Source organism: Alligator sinensis, unplaced genomic scaffold (genome assembly GCF_000455745.1).
Source record: "Alligator sinensis unplaced genomic scaffold, ASM45574v1 scaffold259_1, whole genome shotgun sequence".
NCBI classification, from domain to species: Eukaryota; Metazoa; Chordata; order Crocodylia; family Alligatoridae; genus Alligator; species Alligator sinensis.
Window position 1 is genome coordinate 792827 of NW_005842430.1, and position 20546 is coordinate 813372.

The window sequence follows — 20546 nt, forward strand, 5'->3', positions numbered from 1 at the left end:
ACTCTTTCCTTTACAATGGTAGTAGTTTTTGATCAAATTTTCCTCAGGCCAAAGTTGCAATCACCTGTCCAGTGACAGTAACATGGCCTTGTTTTTCCTTGCATCTTCTTTGGCTCCCACTTATGTCTCTCATGATGCTGCCATGTTGGGTACCATATGTGGGCCAGCCAACTTCAAAAAAGAGAGGCCTGCTTTACTAATAGGGTTTGTTATCTAAGCCACCTCCACTTGGAGCAGTGCCCAATGGTGTGCTTCAACCTGTGAGTCATTTTTTCCATTCCTTTCCCAGTTCCTTTCCCTTGTCTTGCCTTGCAACTATAACAGTTAGCTTCTTTCTCTCTTTTCCCCTGTCCAAGCACTATCCTGCATACAGGTATGTATTGTTCATTTGTTCCCATTTTTTCACAAGAACTGGCTTCTGGAAGTTTGGGGAGAAGCAGGAGCACACCTAAAGTGGAGCCAGAAAATGATATGATTTTCTTGTTTTTCCTGTTTGAGTGCTTGTGTGACATAGATAAAAGCTCAGCAATTTTGAATTGACCTGAATCAAGTCAGAAAGAATGGTGGGATTCAGCATTCATTGTAAAGCAGAGTTTTCTAGGGCAGTAACTCAGTCCTTTTCAACACTTCATTGCTGTTTCAGAGATTAAACAAGAAATGAAGCCCAAACTTCCAGAAAAGTATTCTGCTGATAGACCTCAAATTGTCAGCATCCATCGAGTCTACATACAAACGAGACGAGAAAAGCGCATTAATTTTACCATCGGAAGTCGAGCCTATCTTCTTCCAAAAACATCTGTTGTAATTAAGTGCCCAGTACGAAGGTTTCAGAAGTCCCTTATCCAGTGGGAGAAGGATGGACAGCGTTTACAGTACTCTAAAAGACTTGGCATCACTAAATCAGGTTCACTGAAAATACATAACCTTGAGGCTACAGATATTGGAGTGTATAGGTGCATTGCAGGCTCCATGTATGAAACGTTTGTTCTCAAACTTATTGGCACTGACAACAGATTAATAGAATCTCCAAATCTTAGAAAACATGCCAGTGAGAACAGTAACACAGATCACAATGAGTCCAACAGCTTTGGAGCCAAATGGCATAAAATGAGTAAAATGTGGCAAATGTGGAGTAGAAAGCATGAGCTATATTTGGATGATGGACAAGTTAATGACCAGCCATTCCTGAGAAATCTTGAAAACCCTGGGAGGAATTCAGCTGAAAAATACAGCTCACATGGGTTCAGAAATAGACGTCTGGAGGCAGCAATTCTTCAAGGTGCTTACAGCATGGATACTGTACAGTTTGAAGAACTGATAAGGAATATGAGTCAGCTCATTGAAGCTGGAGAAGTCGATGATGATTTGGCATCCCAGGTCATATATCGATTAGTTGCTGAATTATCTAGACTACCACAGCCTACTACTGAAAAGTGGAAAGATTCACAGGAAGAATTGTTGGCCTCAAAACTTACTGCCAAATCACCAAATGTATCTGAACGTTTCAACACAAAAACCATGAATAAGTTGACATATGATAAAAAGGTTCCAATTATTATAAGACAAAAGCAAATTCCCAGAATCTTATTGAATCGAACAGTAACTGTACGTATTGGAAATACAGTTTTTCTGACCAAGAATACACATGCTGTCATTTTACTGTGTGAAGCCACTGGCATTCGTGAGCCTAAATATACTTGGACAAAAGATGGTGAAGTATTAAAATCGTCTGAGAAGTAAGTGAACATGGATTCTTTTATTTCTAAATAATTCTCTTGTCCCCAACAAATTCCCTCTCTTATATCATATTGAAGTATGTTACAGTAAAAATAAGATGACTGTGAGCCTTGTGCATTTTATTTCTAAAATTTTATATTTTTTCAAACGTTTTCCAGCATCTTACAAATAATTTTATGAATGAAATTATGCATGTCCAATTCTACAACGTTATATGGCAGGATTGATTTTTCTATTAGAAATGAAAATATGTTTTATATATTTATTGTGATTTCTCTATTCAATCTAAATTAATTTAGCTACATTGGAGAATAAATAGATTTATATTAAAATATAGAAAGAAAAAGCCTGTGAGATCATTTTGATATATCACATCACATAGTACACTATTAGAAGTTCCTGCCAGTGCTTGAGATACTGCTAGTCCTCATTTTAAATATTCCCTATTTTATCTATAGTAAATATGTCTGAAGATATTAGTAGATCTAAAAATAGAAGGAAGTTTTAGATGTACCCATTGGCATAATTTGTACAACATGATACCATGTTAGAAACTAAGCATAGCCTTTAAGACAGTTTTAAAGACAATCTACAGATTGTTCCATTAAAGATAAAGGGACCCTGTGTTATAACTACAATTTGGAAATATACCTGTAGCAAAGAGGGAGCCAAGTATATGTTCAGATGTTTGCTCAACTGTGACCAAATACTTTTACTTTACTGCTGGTAAATGAGAAAATTTGAGAAGTGAGAGACTGATAATATTAACATTAGTTTCATGTGTTTGCCTCTTGGAATTGTTACTAGCTCTTGAGTAATGAAAAAATGATTCTGAACTGATAAAGGTATTTTTGGATATTTCTCAACATCCTTAACTGATTAACCATTTTGCCAAGAAAAATGTAGTTCTGCAGGGCTATCAGTTAAAGTAAAAACATCAAAAAATAAGACATTTTGAAAGTGAAAATATTTCTGGAACCAGGTTGCTCCTACTTAGTGAGGAATATGTAATTTCCTGTTAATTTGTTGCAACTGATGTTTTCATTTTTTGCACATGATGAGTTTTTTTATCGATACAAGAGTCTCTTTTATAGTTCTAATGTTTACAGTTAAAATTACCCTCACTCTAACCCAGACTCCTATCGTTAAGTATTTCAGATCTTCACTGGCAGCTAGCAACTTCTCTGATTTTTGTAAGAGACATGAGATTAAATACCACTATATATATAAAAATGAGTGTTTTAGATATGGATGCTGCTTGGTTAATTAGTTCAGTGGGTGAATGAAGACCATGTTTTCTTCCAGGCACAAAAGAGGGCTTCTTTGGTGCTATAAACACACTCATTTTGATTTTTTGTGCAATGTAGTTCTTAGTTTTACAAGATTAATACATTAAGGATGATGTCAGATCCACAATTTACGTACGCATGTATATGTATGGTAGCTAAAGTAACATAAAGACAAAAAAAAAATGGTGGGCATGATCTAAGTCAGTTCACCTGAGATCATGAATAAGTTAGTCCTATATATTGAATGTTTGCACATGTTCAGAGTGCAGCCCTGGAGTAGGGAATCCTACCCCTCAACTCTGCCTGACTATTTATAGCCATCTGACACCTCCCCCCCTAAACCAGCAGCCCCCACATGACCTGCCAGCCCTCCCTGATCCCACCAGACTTCGCTGTGGACCTGCTAGCCCCCATGATCTCCCCGACAACTCCACCTACCCCAAGTTATTTACACCAAGTTCCTAGCATGGCTTCCAGAACCAGCAAATGTCTGCACACATCACTCCCGATCTATGATCTTGCGGCTTAAAGCAAGCTTTGTTATTGTAGATTGGATGCGGCAAACCTCTGCACGTACCCAAAATTTTCAAATTTCTCATCTTCGTTTCTTCCCTCTGCTGAAAACCAACAATCTTGCCAGTAAGGAAGAGATTATTTAACAGACCCAAGACTTTTCATTAGTAATCCAGCTATTTTGCAATGTTGTTCCCAAATGTGCTGGTCTCATGTGACAAACCAACTATGCTGAAAAACAACACAGATAGCACCTAGAGTAACTCTTCCCCCCAAAAATGTGTGTGTGTGTACAGGCGACTGGTGCCTCTTGAGTCTGTGGGGGCACCCACAGAAGCCAGAAGCAGTGTCGGCGGTGGGGTCAGGGCTGGCAAGCACCTGCAGAAAACGTCAGCAGTGTCAGTGGCGGGGACAGGGCTGGTGAGCACCCGCAGAAGCCGCTGGTGGGGACAGCCCTCTCAGAGGGGGCACATGTCCCCGTGCCCTCCCTACCAGTCATGTGTGTGGTGTACACACACGCACACATTTTTAAAGCTAATTTCCTGTGGACATGCTTGTTATAGATCAAATTCTGCACCTTCTTTTATTGAGTTTGGAGAGTCCTTAGATGGTAGAACCTGTATTGTTGTGCCACACAGTGAGAGGAAAGGGTTTGATAAAGACATGCAGGTTCTGTGGATTACTTACAGGAAACAGACTGAAACTCCACAATCCTTTTCGGAGTTGAGATGAGCTGCTGAGCCATTCCTATACACACCTTAAATGCTGGCCCTCATCACCAAAGAAAAGGCATGGAGACTATTCCATTTGTTGAGCTAGAGTGACTTTTGCACAGTAGTTCTGCTGCATCCTTGATAGAAGAATTCTTCTTCCCATGTTCTTTAAGAGAGAGCTGAGATCTGTTAGAAGGATATGGGCAAATGGGTTTTCTCCTATCTGAGCTAACCCTTTTTTTTCTGAAACATTTTGCAGAGTGGTTTTGGATGGTGTTGGAAAAGTACACATTCTAAATCCTAGCCAAAAGCAGGCTGGTGTGTATGGATGCATGGTTGTTAATGACTTCGGTTTTGATATGGAAACTTCTTTACTCCTGTATGCAGGTAATGCTTATCATGACATTCTGTGCTGCTAATACCCGTTTCCCACTCCCATGAAAAAGAGTTGGATTATGTCTGCAGTTCATGCATTTGTGGCCATCTGTAGCTAGGTTTTCTTCTTGCTCTTAAATGCGACTTCAGTTAGGACTACAGCAGGCACGAGCTGAGTTTAAATACATAAGAACATAAGAATTGCTATTTACTGGGTCAGACTATAGGTCCAACTTTCTCAGTATCCAGGGTCACACAGTGGCAGAGAGTGACCTGGGTATGACCAGGGTTTTTTTTCCACTGTTCAACTCTCACTTGCAGCCTTTAGCATTTAAGGTCAACAAAGTTTTAATTCAGAAGCTGTATCTCTAATTCCCCTGCTCCATAGCAACTGATGCCCCTTTCCTCAAAAAAATTTGTCCAATCCCTTTTTGAATCTACCTAAACTGTCACCTTCCACAACATCTAGTGGCAATGAGTTCCACACTTTAATGATATGCTCTGCAAAAAAGAACTTCCTTTTGTTAGTTTTAACCTTACTACCCACTAATTTAATTTTGTAACCCTTAGTTTTTGTATTGAGATAGTAAATAATAAATCCCTCTTTACTTTCTCTTTGCCATTTAGCACACCCTAATTTTCTATGATTCTATGAGATTGTAAACCTTTATCACGCCTCCTCCCTCAAGTGTCTCTTTTCTAAACTGAATAGGACTAGCTACTTTAGTTTCACCTCCTTTGGAAGGCCCTCTATACTACTAATCATCCTTGTTGCCTTTCTCTGTACCTTCCCTAGTTCTTTTGTACCATTTTTGAGGGGTGGGGACCAGAACTGGGCACAGTATTCAAAGTGTGGATGCATCATGGACTTATAAAGGGGTATAACAATACTTTCAGTTTTGTTCACAGTTCCCTTCCTAATAATCCCTAACATTTTGTTTGTTTTTGTGATAGCTGGTCCACTTGAAAATCTATATTCATCTTTTCAAACTTATTTCTGCTCTGAACAGCAATGATTTAAATATGGGGTTTACAAAGAAAATAAAACTGAAAAAGATATTTAAACTCATCATTCATTAACTCCTGTTCTGCAGAGGTTCCCATCATTTTGTCCCATGGAATGAATGTCACAAATCTGGACGACAGTAATTTCTCTGTAACTGTTGGAGGTACAATAGTGACAAGAACTGGAGCAAACATTACAATTGAATGTCCAGTGAAAGGTAAGCAACAACTTGGCTGAAGTTAGTTTATTGTTTGTGTTGGAGTATGGTACAAGTATAATCGGTAGAGCATTAATCATTAGTTATTTTTATTAGTCATGTCTTCCATATCCACCCCACATCTTTTCTCTGTTTCTCTCACGTACCGCATGGACTCTTGCTTTAAAAATACGTTCTTCTGTTAGGTGAACTATAGTCCACCAGTCTTTTATGCCCACAAAAGGGATTATGGTGAGCAGATAAGTTGGTTTCACAGCAAGCTGATGTGCCTATCAGAAAATCTGCTTCACTTTGATAGCACCTTCCTCTAATCTGAGAGGCTTGTGCATCTGGAAAATGAAGTCTCATGTCTCACTTCTACAAATTTTAAAGTGGTTGGCAAAATCAGGATACCAATTACAATCAGTCTCCTGTGGCTTCAAGACACAGAAGATTAGGTTGCTTAGATGCCAAGCCACAGAAACTTGCAATGCTTCTGTAGCTCAACATCTTTGGCACAGCACTTATGCTGAACAGAAGCTACATTTTTAAGCAATCCTATTTTCTAGATCTTAGGTTGTACAGGGGAAGTGGATATTTTACCGTTTAATCTCTTCATTATGGTAGTTTAAACTAATCTCCTTACAATTTAATTAATGAAAACAATAGTATTTTGCCAGTTATTATAATAAAACACGGGTCAACATTTTGTGTGTCATTTAATCAAGAGCATGGAGGTGAGTGTTCAGCTAGAATGGTCCCAGTAACTTCTCACTAGTGCTTGGAAACAGTGATAGTTACAACTGATTGAAAATAAATGTTTAGACAACTCAGTGTGCCATTTCCATTTTTATTGCTTTGGGGAAATTTTATTTTCCTTTCAGTTACTACAAAAAGAAAGATGTTGATGTTAGACCCAGATAATGATAGAAATGTATTAATGTAAATAGTTCTATATGCAAAGTGATGCCAGACTGATGGATATTGGGACATGAGGCTCAGCTATTCACTGTTTGTACCAACGCTAATTCTTCAGTGAAGTAATGTTTTCCTGCTATACTTTGGCAATATACAATATACTTTGGCTATATATTCTATATACAACTGACCAGCATCTCAAAATCAGCAGAAAGTTAAAATCACACTGTTAATGTTAGTTTTGCTAGGAAGAGTGTGCATTTAGCTATTTGAATATCAATTAATATTTGCACATGGGACTTTTTATCTTGCAAATACTTCACAGTTTTATGTGTTAGTGCGCCAGACATTAGTTATGTTAAGACATTAGTGTTGACTTAAAATGATTTATCTGATTGCTTTATTTCCTATAATTACTGAGGAAGTGGATATTATTATTTGTGAACTAGAACTACAACTACAGCTTGCGCATTTTAAAATTTCAGTCAGGCTAAAAGCAGAAAAATTAACTTACAAAATAAGGTAAGGACAATTTTTCTGATTTCCTTTATTTAATCAAAAATAGTACACCATTGAATTGCCCTTGTAGTAGATAATTTAATAGCCTTATTTTCTACAAAGCTTATTAATCCAAAGAGAGGGGAGCAAACTTGCCAGATTTGCTTTTTGGCAAAAGCGAAAACTTCTGAATATTAGTAATATACTGTTTACCAATTACCTAAAAATACTGATGAGTATGCAGGATACCCTACAGCTTACTTTCTTAAAAAGTAAGCTGTAAAAATTGGTAATTTTTGTGCTTTATAAAGATGCTGATTGTGCAGTCATCTAAACAAGTGCCTAAATCTGATCATGTGACTCGTCCCCATGAAATTCAGCACACACTTAAAATGAAGCATGCAAATAAATGTCTTTGTAAATCTGGGGCTAGGTGAAGAATAAACAGCTTTTGACTAAAACTGAAGTTGAACATATATATGAACACCACTTTTGTAAATGGTTAAACTGAAGCTCCTGTGCTCTAACATATAGATGGAGTAATGGATAGAGTGATAGGAGGAATGTTTTTTATTATCACGTAGAATTTTCAGATTCTCCTGGTTGGAGCAGTGGACTTCCACCCATGATGTTTGAGCTCTAATCTCATCTCGACTCTGCCACTAACTTGGTGAATTGATCCACCTGTAAACCAGTGTTGTCAATATTTTCCAGGCTTTGCAAAGTGCTGTTGAGACATTTTAAAAATGTATTTGGCTGAATATTTATTCAGATATATTTTCTGGAAGCAATGTATATGATATCAACAATTACAACTAGTCTGTAGGATTGATTGTTTTATTAATTTTTCTCCACATCTCCAGTGCCTAGTTAGCAGATTGATTTGAAGGTAGACTCCTCCTTTAGTAGCCAAGAGGCCGTGACTCCCTCTGCAGGTAATTTTCTGAAATGTAAAGAAAATATTAGAAAAGGAAAAAACCTCCTTGATGGCTGGTATAACAGACCAATGTGCCCTCATGCTGAAGAAGGGGACATCAGGAGCAGCCTGCCATGTAAATTAGGAAAGAAGATGCTAGGAGCTCAAGAGGTGGTGATAGGGGGAAGGATATATTTAGCAGCATCACCTAGTGGCTAGCTAATGACTGCAGGATATGCTCTTTTGGTGAATTATTCATGGTCAACAAAGCCATCAGATTAATTCTTTCTAACAAAGGATTTAGGGAAGCCAGGCTTATTAGGCTTAGATACATAGAGAAATGTTATACCATCAAACAAAAATATTTAATATTCTATGTAATCTAAGCAAGTTGAACACATTTTTTCTTGTGCTGCTGTTTTATTTTTGCTTCCATCAAAAGACTCTCACACCCTACTCGGTTTCAAATTACAAAAAAAGGGGATGTGATATAAAGCACACACACATCCTAATAAGTAACAGACTATTAGGGCAAGGGTTAAGAAAGTTATTTCTGCTAATTTGGTGAAGCTAATAATGTATACTTTTATTTTCTTTTTCATTTATAATAAAAATATTTTTTCACTAATTGTAATAAACTCACTTTCACAATACATATGTTAAGAGATGTTCATAACATTCTGGACAGATTGATGTTCCACTGTTACAGCCAACTGCTTTTCAATAGTATGGTATAAATGCATGGTATATATATCAATGCATTGTATAAATATCAATACTAGTTGCTCCAGGTTGCTTTTGGATAACAGTTATTGTATTTGCAGAAAGGATCTTTTGTGATTATTACTTAAAATCAACTAAAACTGTCAGACTCTTTATTGTAAAAGGTTGAAAGTTCTAAGCTGAAGAAAAATAGAAAAGAATTTGAAAAAAAAAAGTAAAAATATGTATAAACTGTGTATTGTATGCCACCTTCTGGTGAGATAATAGAAGGGAAATCCGTGGTGTGCAAAGTTGTTTATACTACATACATTTTATTTGATCTCTGAATGTATTCATATTGGAAACTTTAAGAGTCAGGACATCTTCATATACTGTACAGTGCTGAATGTACTTTAGCAGCTTCATTAATAAGGTGCCTTTAAAAATCTATTAAGCAGAATGCAAAATATATTGAATCGGTAGTATTAACTTGTTAGAAATTAACTTGTTTACACACACATTTTACAAACGTGGGGCAGTTACATGCTATCCAATGAGCAAGTCCGCATGGTTGAAGCACTTGGAAATGAAGGCAGCAATTTGGTCTTGCATCTGTTCCTTACATTTACCTGCACTATTCTAAAAGTGACTTTGATATTCTTTATTTCTTTATTTTATTTTTCATTTCAGAAATCATCTGGATAAAAATAATACCAATAACATCTCTAGACGTGATTTTTTGTGTTGTTTGGCTTTACTTGCATGAGTCAAAAAGCAAGTTAATATTGGGTTTCAAAAGTCTTGTATATTTGTTAAAAAAAAGCAAACAAATTGGAAAGAATGCAGTACAGTATTTTCCTTTTCATAAGTAGATTAATGAAAGGAAAGCTTTTGTCCTGTGCCTCTGTCTGCCATATGGCCTGATTGTAAAATGTTACATGTTTATATTGTCTTTTCATGCTTCCTTCTTTCCATATCTTTTCTTAGCTTATTTGCCTCAAACTCCTGATTTCTGGAATATTTCTTTGTATCAAATCCTTTTAGGTTTACTTCCTTCATACCTATAGGTCTTCCATTAATGACGTTGCCATTGCTGTTGAGCAAGATGAAGATTCAGTTGCCACCTCAGTAGGAATGACTGTGCTAGCTTCAGTACAGCTAGTAGGGGTGTGCAAAATGGGCTGTATTCAATTCAGATTCGGATTCGGCCCGATTCAGGGCACAGTGATTCAATTAGCTGATTCAGATCACTGTCCCGATTTGATTCAGCCGAATCTGAAGATTCACTTCTGATTCAGAAAATCAGCGATTTGGCTATAGACACAGCTTTAAATGTTTTTTCTACATACCTCGAGGTACCAGGTGCAGCTCGTGAATTCTGGGTCCACCACTGAGCGTGCAGGGGACTCCCCCTGTGTCTCCCCAGCTTGGCAGGTGCCCCCCCAGACCCAGGGGGCACTTGTTGCCGAGCTGGGGCTGGGGGAGGTCCCCCGCACACTCTGTAGCAGACCCAGAAGTGGACCAGAAGTACTTCTGGTCCACTTCCAGGTCCACCACAGAGCACATGGGGGGGCCCCTCCACACTCCTGTGGGACGCTCCATCCACCCTACCATCTCAGTGTTCATGAGCTGCCTGGTACCTTGAGGTATGTAGAAAAAACATATAAAGCTGTGTCTATGGCCGAATCATCGAATCTCTCTGAATTGAATCGGAGGCTTCCAATTCAATTCGGAGAGATTAATGGGTCTCCTGATTTGATTCAGATTTGGAGATTTGGCTGCTGAATCGAGCCGAATCTCCTTTGAATCGAATCAGCGACTGAAGCTTCACACGGCCCAACCAGCTAGCATGGGTAACAGTAGTGATGAAGATAGCACAGTACAGGCGAGAATCTAGAAAACATACCAGGCTTGTTGTGGGCATGGGTCTAACTCATGCTACAATCACATTTTTGTTTCATTCTGTAGACATACTTTAAGAACCAGATTAACCCCCTCTATGGGAAAAACCTACAGGAAGGGGACTAAGGCAAGAGCTGTCTATAAGGTCCCCCTCATAAAGAGTCCAGTAATCATTTTGTGACAGAAATAGGAATGGGCTGGAAAAGAGAAATCCCATTCATTGCCATTACCGCCACCATAAAAAATGGGTAAGAGTTACAGACCCACAACATACTGATAGTTTGAAATCTTCCTGGGTCTTTAAGATTCTTTTGGATGCTAGTGGAGACCTTGTAATCATCTTGTCCCCCTTGTGGACTCACTAAGAGATGTGTCCCAGATATGGAGCTAGAGGGGATGGTGCATAAAACAGAAACTTTAACACCATTTTAAGAAAAAGGAAACATAAATTTGAGACCACATTCATCTGAAAATCAAGCTCTAGCTAGGGATAATTAAGATTTAGAAACTAAATACCATTTTTCCTATAGCTTTTACTCATGCAAACTCCTTCTGAAGGCAACAGTATGGTGCCAGGACTGTCGTATTTAGCTCCAACAGAATCTCTGTCAGGGGCTCTGCTCACATAAGCAGCTCATGGCTTATGCAGAAGGAGAGTTCAGCAGATGTCTGAATTGGTGAAACTGCTTGTATTTTAAGTTGTAGGGGCACAACCAGATAATGCTCTCTCTTATACTCCCCTTTACAGATGTAGATCAAAATAAGTCAGTCTTCAGCTGTCTCTATAAATGTGACCTAAAGGCTGAGCCTTCCCTGAACTTTGCATTTTTGTAGATGCCTAACTTTTACATTCATGTAGATGTCTGACTATTAGAAGCCTAATTTTAGGTGCCTAATTTTGAAAATCATAGTCTTAAAATTCTGTTCATAGAGAGAATGTGTTTCAGTTCTGGCAAACAGAGAACCAAATGGGAACATATTCTGCCCCATATAAACTCAACATGATCTTTGTGATTATCTGCAAGAATTGGGCCCAAGGAAAACATGTGCATTTCTGGCTATAGGAAAACTCAGGTGAATATAGAGGTATTTATATGGCTTCTAACAGAGAGAAGAGACCATTTGAAGTGAACTCAAAAATGTTATAAGAAGTAAAATGTTAAACTAACTACTATGGATCTAAGCGATTCCATGGCAAGCATTGTTCAGATGATAGTCATTGAGTAGATTAGTGAACTACAGTATATTTCCTCTTAAGGATGGCATGCTAAATTAGCCTTTAAAGTTAGGTAAACTTTTAGAAAAAGAAAGTGTTTAACAAAAAGTGGTTTGTGCCAGTACAATTCTGCCTTGCTCCTGAATGGGAAACACAGAACTTTATGAGATTCTACATAGCTGAGGAAAAAAGTTCTGAAGACATATCCAATGTTTTAGAGCAACCAGTTAGTTAGCCAAGATTTTTATAGTGTGTAATATTTCATAGGGCTTTCAAGGTTGGAGGAAATTTGTTTTTGAACACTGAATATTTTAAGGGCACCCTATAGTGCAGATTTTTTTTTTTAGACACGTGTTTCACAGCCCTTTCAGAGCTAGAATTTTTTTCCATAACATTTGCTGTTCCAGAGCCACTCCTGGTGGAAAATGACTTTTTTTTTCATGGAACACTGAATATTTTAGAGCTTCTCTGGTGCTAATGGAAAATAGCTTGTGTTTAAGGTCAGAAAAATAGATTAAACTAATTTTAAAATGTTATAGCTACTTAGGTCTATAACAGACATTTTTAAGAACAGAGAATTTAGCTCCACTACAGGATTAAAATTCTGATATTAAAAGTTTTTAAAGTTAATCAGACCCCAGTTCAGTAAAGCATCTCTGTTCAGGAAGAGCAATCATACATACATTTAACTACAAGTGTGCTAATTGGTTTCCCTAATAGGGATGGATTTAATCATTTGCTAAGTGCTTTCCTGAATTGGAGCCACATAGTATGATCCTATTACCAAATGAAGTCAATGACAAAACTCCCACAGGCATCAACAGTAGCAGGATTGTGCCCAGGCTTCCTGAATCCTTTGATTGTTCGGGGAAGGTTGGATACCTGTCAGATTTCATCCTCAGCTGCATTGAACATAGCTGGGGTTGGAGAAAACAAAGATGGCTATGAGTCACTTTTCAGCCTTACTTAATTCTTGGGCAGGGTGGTGGTCAAAGTAGCCTCCAGTGTAAGTTAGAGTGATCACAGCATGACCACAGAGAATTAAAAGAATTCTGCCTGTAATATTTTTTGTGCTGGTTGGATGTATATGGAGAATGGGATTTTTGTTTTACATGACAAACAGGGGAGTTCAAAAGGTATACATTAAAAATATTACATTTATTATAACAGCTCAATGTGCATTCCTGCCATTTATTCTCAGAAGGACTCACAACAGTTAAGCTCTGAGTGGCATATTTTGTATAGTAGTCACGTCAGGTGTTATAAAAGCACACTAGAGACACTATGTAAAGGACTTTTAGAAGGCGCTTATATTCCTTGATTAAGGAAGGGACTGTAAAATGAAGAGTACAGAATATAGAAATAGGAGTGGTAGAGCCAAGCAAACTAGATGTTGGCCTAATACCAACAGATCTGCAGGAAAAGCAAAATTACATCAGCAGAGACCCTATTGACTCAGAGGAAAAAAGGCAGAAAAATATATGAATTAGAGGAAAATATTTTTTTTTAATTTTAAATAAGTGTCTTTTGAAATATCTTTGTTTCACTTGGGCAGGGCTGATTACTTGGTGCCTTTACACACTCTGGTCAGGTAAAGGGGCCTCAAAATGTAAGCAGTGAAGCTTGTAACTGTTTCAAGCCCAGCCTAAGGGCAGTTCAGGGGCGTGGGCAAGAACTAGCTGCTGTTTAAGTCCTCCTTTAGCCCAATGATTTCAGTCACATTTTGGCTTTTGTTATAATTTCTCTCTACTAAGAAGGAAATTCTATAGTTGTATTTTTAGTATGGCAAAGAAACTTTAATATTTATACAAAGCTTAGGCACTTGTGTAGATGAAACAGGGGCCCTAAATTGAAGCAGTAGGTTTTAAAAAACACTGCTTCAATTTACGACTGATTAAACCCCCATGTCATGCACACACCCTGCACTTACATGCTTCTCCCGTGGCCGGGAGGGGAGGGCAAGCTGCCGGTGGGTGAAGCGGTCCCTGAGCTGTGGGGCGGAGGCTGGTGCTTCCCTCTGTGGCAGCTGCGTGCCCCCCCCTCTGGTGGCACCTGCCCGCAGGCACCTGGCTCGGGTGGTCCTGGGGAACATCGCAGCCGTGGAGGGAAGCACCGGGCCCCTGCACAGCTCAGGCAGGCAGGCAGGCTCCAGAGGGGGGAAAAAAAAAGATCAGGCTCGCTGCTTTTCTTGGGTGGAGCCTGCTTTCCTAGGCTGCTATCAGGCTGCGTGCAGGGCTTCCTGCAGAGCTGTGGGGCTGCATGGATCCCGGTGCTTTGTTCTGCAAAGGAGTTTTAGTTTGCTGCGCCCCAAGTCATTTAAGACACATTACACCGCCGAATTTCCTACAGTGGCTGGAATTAATGTGCAATATGCCGCTGAGGCATGCAAATACCGACACCATTAAAGTGGTGTAAAAACATTTAGTCTGCTTTGAAGTGTCATCCACACATGCCTCTTGTTTTGTCTACACATGGTGGAAAGATTAGGTGCTTGATCCTTAAAGGATAAAACACAAGCTTCTACCACTCTAAGTAGGAAAAACAACTCTTTGATAGCTATGCCATTTTGTCTACACGGCTGATTGAATGGCTTTTACTATTGCATTGGTAGCACTGTAAGAGCCCTATCACAGGAAGAATGGGAGAAATCACCATTTCATGCCCAATTTCTCACAAAACCTTATGATATTTAGCTCATCATGCAGCAATAAATACAAGTATGAAAGCAGAATCTCAGTTCATTAGTGTTTAATAATATTTAATTTTTTTAAGCAATTACATGGAAGCTGCACAATGAAAGCTTATTCAACAGAAGTGTAAAAACGATGTTAATGCTTTGGTACTCTCACTATATGGTGCCCTGAGAGAAGTGGATGAATGCTAAATACTGGGACCTGTCATATTCAAATTTGGGTCCAGAAATAGGCACATACTGTTGCTCAATCTATAGGCTTAGTTGGTGCATGGTTTACATACATGAGTAGGTCAGTAGATGTTTTGTAGTCTGAAAGTTTCTTCCAAATTTGCACATGGTGTTTGCTTCATTGGAGTATCCCCACAGTTGCATGTTAACTTTAGTTCTAACCCCTGTTTGGAAGCAATTCAATCGTCTCTATATTGGCCAATCAAGCTCTGTGCCTGCTTGGAAATGTTTGGCAGTTTTGATATCCTTACTCCCTTCTGATTCATCTCTAGTCATGATTGCCACTTCTAAAAATAATTCTTCCTGAGTCTCTTCCAAGAATAAGAGTTTCTCCTGATAGTTATTCCAGAAATGACAGTAAGTACAAGAAGGTCTTCCATGAGAGGCAGGCAGAAATAGATCTTCCATTGGAAATATATGGAAGATCAGATAACTGAAGTGTCCAAAAGGCTGGAAATGTGTAAGCTTCCATATCCAAAAGCAATGAGAAAGTAAAGGAGCACCCAAAGGATGATTTTATATTTTTCTATTGCCTATTTTCTTTCTTTAATCCATTTACAGGTTGCAGGTTGCCAGACCTCAAAGCACCATGCAATAAAAAACAACTGCTGGCCAGACTGTACTATGTTTCTCTAAAAGTAGGTTAAAGCTTTATACCATCCTTATGATTCCCAGCTTCTGGGCTGCTCAGGGGCTACTCTGATTTGTAGGAAGTGGGCATGGCTACCCTTGAAGCACTGAGCATACTACCAACTGTATTCTTTATAGTCTCTGTGCACCACCAAAATGGTAAAGCAGATTGCAGCAAAGTCCTGAACCTGTTTCTGATTGTGTCCTCACTGCAGAGAGCCTAGGCTGTAACCAAGCATTATCCCTAATGCTCCTGCCATCTACATTGATGTGCCTACACTCATGTGCAGAAAGAACTCCAAGGCAAATGCAGCCAATAGACACATAGCTCAGTCCTACCCAAAAAGGGTCAATTCCCACCCCATACAAAGGTTGGGAGAAACATATGGAATGTCAAATGAAAAAAACTCAGTAAAGGGCTCCCAAACTGGTCCCCAGTAAGTCAACTGGAAGCAATGTACCACACTGTTTAAGAGGTAAGCATAATTTAATATTAAGTCCCATATAAAAACTGTGGTAAAGCTGAGAATATGCACCAGTAATGTAGGGTAAAATTAATTTTGGGCATGTTGCATTAATCTCCAAAGCTATCTTCATAAGACCAGTAAATTCACAGCTAAGGTTAATCTTTAAAAGAAATATGTTTAGTTATAGAAATTCAGAGCAGAGGTATTAAAACAACCCTAATTTTGCCTTGTAGGATTAGCATGCCATAACTCTTCAATTACAGTTAGCGTATAATAGTGCTTGTTGTCACAGATTCGATTTCATGTATTCTTAAAGAGACATTAGACTTTGTTGTTTTATTCCTCATGGTTACACTGCTGGACAGATCTTAGTTTATTTAGTGCTGTCATTGTGAATTTTAATCAAGGAGGCTGCTGAGCAGCCACGTGGAGTTATGTCCATGCTTTTTTGAAGCATTACTCCTTAGACCTAGCTTGGAAAAAAACACAGCCTTAGATTCATAGATGTAGGGTTGGAAGGGACCTTGTAGATCTTCAAGTATGACCCCCTGCCCTGGGCAGGAGAGAATACTGGGCTCATATGACCCCAGCTAGGTAATTGTCAAGCCTCCTGTTAAAGACCCCCAAGGTAGGAGCCAGCACCACTTCCCTTGGAAGTTGGTTCCAGATCCTAGCCGCCCTGACTGTGAAGTAGTGCCTTCTGATGTCTAGTCTAAACCTACCCTCTAACAACTTATGGCCATTATTCCTTGTTACTCCAGGAGGCGCTTGGGGGAACAAGGTCTCTCCCAATCCCCGCTGGTCCCCCCTAGTAAGTTTATAGATGGCCACTAGGTCCCCCCTCAGCCTTCTCTTGTGAAGGCTGAACAGGTTCAGGTCCTGTAGCCTCTCCTCATAGGGTCTGTCCTGCTGTCCCCGGATCATGCGGGTGCCCTTAGTCTTTATTTAGTTGAGAAACAACTTGGCCTATCTTTCACCCTAGGTAAAACTGCTTCCTTGTTTTCCGTGAAAAGAAAGTTAAAGCTGTGAAAGATTAATTTCTAGAAAGTCTAACTTAAACAGGGAATGTGGGAGATAGCCTATTTTGCAGCCTTCAATGAGAGGTGGGTATATTCTTCAAACTCTTTGTACTTCCTGCTGCAACCTGGCATGCATGCATACATTCTGTGTTGAAAGCAGTGTGGGACTCTATTTCATGCAGTTTTTTTCACTAAACAATACTATCTCTGGTGTAAAACTGAACCATTAGAGACTATCAGATAGAAAGAAACCTAGTCCAGAAGCTTAAATCTCATCTTCCCTCACATGCACATAAACTGGGGGAGTTAGTCTTTGAATCTCCACACACAAACCCATTTTTACTGTGCTGTTTTTGGCTAATTTCTCTTGGCTGTAATTTGCTCACAAGATTTTGGTGCCACTGAAGTCTGGCTGTGGTCTAGCTATTAACCCAAACCTTAGATTAAACCAGCTCAGCATCTGTACACCTCCTCCTCAGCCCATCTGTACTGTAAATACAAATCCTCAAATAGCGATGGAAAATGTGCTGTAAAGGAAAAATGTGACTATGTCAAAGAATAATATCTGTTAGCCAAAAAAATAGGGTGTAATGAAAAAAGAGGTGCTTAAAACAAGCCCTCTTCCTAATTCCAGGAGGATTCTCAAAATGGTATAAAGTTTCTTCTGGAAAACTGGAAGAGCCACTTGTTTTTTACACTCTGGTGGACTCTGTAAATTTATAACTTGGGCTGTTTTATTCAGTAGAGCAAAATCTTCTGAGCCTAAAAACATTCACCGGTTGCTAAACTGTCTGCAATAAAAGTTGTGATAGTACAATAGGGTGTTTCTCTCCAGTAGCTTTATAGTCAAAGTGGTGAGGGAGCCTTTTCCATCAGTGAAATAGCAGGATCCACAATATATCTGGTTCCTGTTACATTAAAGGAAACCTGAGGTGTGCACTGAAAGTGCTAAGCCAGTAAATGAAATATTAAAGTTCTTCTTACCGACCATTCCACATCCTGAAGACATCATCCGTAAAGCAATACTACCCAATGATCTGTGAAGAAAGGAGGCTGAATTAGCTTTCAGCATGGTTGATGTTTCCAAATGTCCTGCATAATTGGTTAGGTTCCATAGTAGCACCCACTAGTGGGCATGTCTACATGATATGCTACAGCACAGTAGCAACAATTTACATAGCTTATTGGCACCATGCAGTAGCATTGCCAGGCATTAACCACGTGGCAGTGGTACTGCAGAGTAGTAATGAGCTACTGTGCAGTAGTGTCAAGGAAAAAACTGCGGTGATGGTACTGCGCTGGTATTTAGTACTTGCATAAGCTCACTTGCTTAAGCAAGTACTAAATGACTGTGCAGTAACAACTGTGCAGTCCACCACATGTGCAGACGCAGCTACTATATCTTAAATGGCTAATGGTAAAACATTTTAAACAAAAAAAGTGTTTATGCTAATGACAATTTAATTGTTGCATGCTTCCCTTGTGCACCATGCATAGCACACCACCTTAGCTAAACATTGGGCCAGATATGTCACAGGTATCTAGCGGGATTTCTCTGGATGTTTGGAACTTCAAAAGAATAATGCTGCTGCTGCAGCTGGAACAAAGGGCCATCAATAAAGTGCCTAATCTGCTGGCTCTAACAGCTTGCAGAACTTCATTTCAAGACAGATGTTGTGGGAAAAGAGCAATGTTAGAAAGCATTCAACACTGGTAGCACTGTTTGTTTGAACAAGTCAGAGCTTGACATTTGGGATATCAAATACCAGCCAATTCTGAATTTTGTGCAATTCTTAGAGGTTAAGGATTTATAATAGGAGAGAGCTCTCTCTTTTCTCTTTTGTATGGCATCAGATATCAACTTCCAAATCTATGAGCCACTGTTTGGTATGGTAGCTCAATATGCAGATTCCACTTACCCCATCTGGGCATTTGTAGAAATTGCAACTTTCAATTAAGTGCTGTGCTGTTTGTTGGGCACTGCATTCACACAGGGAGCTGTCCAAGATGTTCATCATGTACAGTGTTGTTTTGAAGCATCCATATCCAGATCTCGGTTTGTTTAGCTTGACCCATGCTTCCCTGTCAAGGTTGTGTACAGTAAGGAACTTATTTGGTGTTGTGCACCTTTCCCAGTGGTTGGCCCACTCTGTTGCTGCCCATAGTTTTGTTCAACATCTTCAACCTCTTCCAGAAGCTTGTGGACTTCTTGTACAAACTGTTTACTATTTTTAAGCCACTTAAGCCTCCATCTGTTCAGGCCTTCAATTAATGGTTGATGGAGCAGGTAATTTTCATCGTCTCTTGCCTCTGTTGCCAGTAATGATGTTAGGGGCTGTCTTCTTATATCACTTGGCCTAATGCCGAAGAGTACAGGGAGGACTTCTCTGTTTGTGTAAGTTGCATAACCTGTTATGAATCTCAGTGTACTGTTAACTATAGTATTGAGCTTTTCAGTGTAACAACTTCTGGACCATATAGGATCACAATATTCTGCTGGGGCATATACCATTGCAAGTGCAGTGGTTCTGAGCACACTGAAGTTGGCCCCCCGTGTCATGCTGGCTAAACATCTTAAGACAGCTAACTGTGCAGAGACTTTACTGCTGAGCTTCTGGATGTGATGTTTATAGGTGAGGAAACAATCTAATATAGGTTGGGGTATGCTCATGAGCAAGGATGTGGTTGCCTACTCTTATATTCAATGTGCTCTTGGGTAGACAGTTGTCCAGGTGAAATTGTGATGATTCTAATTTATTGATGCTCAACTTTAAGCACCACTTGTGGAGACAGCAATGAGTTCTGTATCAGTACTCAGTGTCTTTTCCAGTTCTGTCATGTCTGTTCCTTGGGCTACTATGGCAACATCGTCAGTGTACACATATTGCTTAGATGTATGCAGGAAATCTTAGGTATATACATTGAAAAGTATTGGTGCTAGCACTGACCCTTTCAATTTTCCCAATTTCAATATACTATCGGAGAGATGACAGAACATTTAAATAAAAGCTACCAGAATATGGTTAGCCTTCCAAAGCACAAAATGTAAGAGTTTTAGTGGTGAAAACTGCATCACATTGTTACCCTCTATCTCTTATTGTGCTGCTGGTACAAGCTATTGCTTCAGTGCCTCTCATCTGAAACAGCCTTCTGGTATTCTTACTAGACATTTTCATAGATTCATAGATGTTAGGGTCGGAAGGGACCTCAATACATCATCGAGTCCGACCCCCTGCATAAGCAGGAAAGAGCGCTGGGTCTAGATGACCCCAGCTAGATACTCATCTAACCTCCTCTTGAAGACCCCCAGGGTAGGGGAGAGCACCACCTCCCTTGGGAGCCCGTTCCAGACCCTGGCCACTCGAACTGTGAAGAAGTTCTTCCTAATGTCCAATCTAAATCTGCTCTCTGCTAGCTTGTGGCCATTATTTCTTGTAGCCCCCGGGGGCGCCTTGGTGAATAAATACTCACCAATTCCCTTCTGTGCCCCCGTGATGAACTTATAGGCAGCCACAAGGTCGCCTCT

General features: G+C 39.4%; 1 protein-coding gene across 1 annotated transcript in view; it reads left to right on the forward strand.

Moving 5' to 3' along the window:
* The window catches only part of LOC102385129 (ADAMTS-like protein 3), a 77727-nt gene that overhangs the window by 25540 nt on the left and 31641 nt on the right, over positions 1-20546 (forward strand). Inside the window, exons 8-10 of the mRNA XM_025211785.1 lie at positions 644-1736; positions 4512-4639; positions 5722-5850. Coding sequence (XP_025067570.1) covers positions 644-1736; positions 4512-4639; positions 5722-5850 — 1350 coding nt within the window. The remainder of the gene's footprint in view (positions 1-643; positions 1737-4511; positions 4640-5721; positions 5851-20546) is intronic.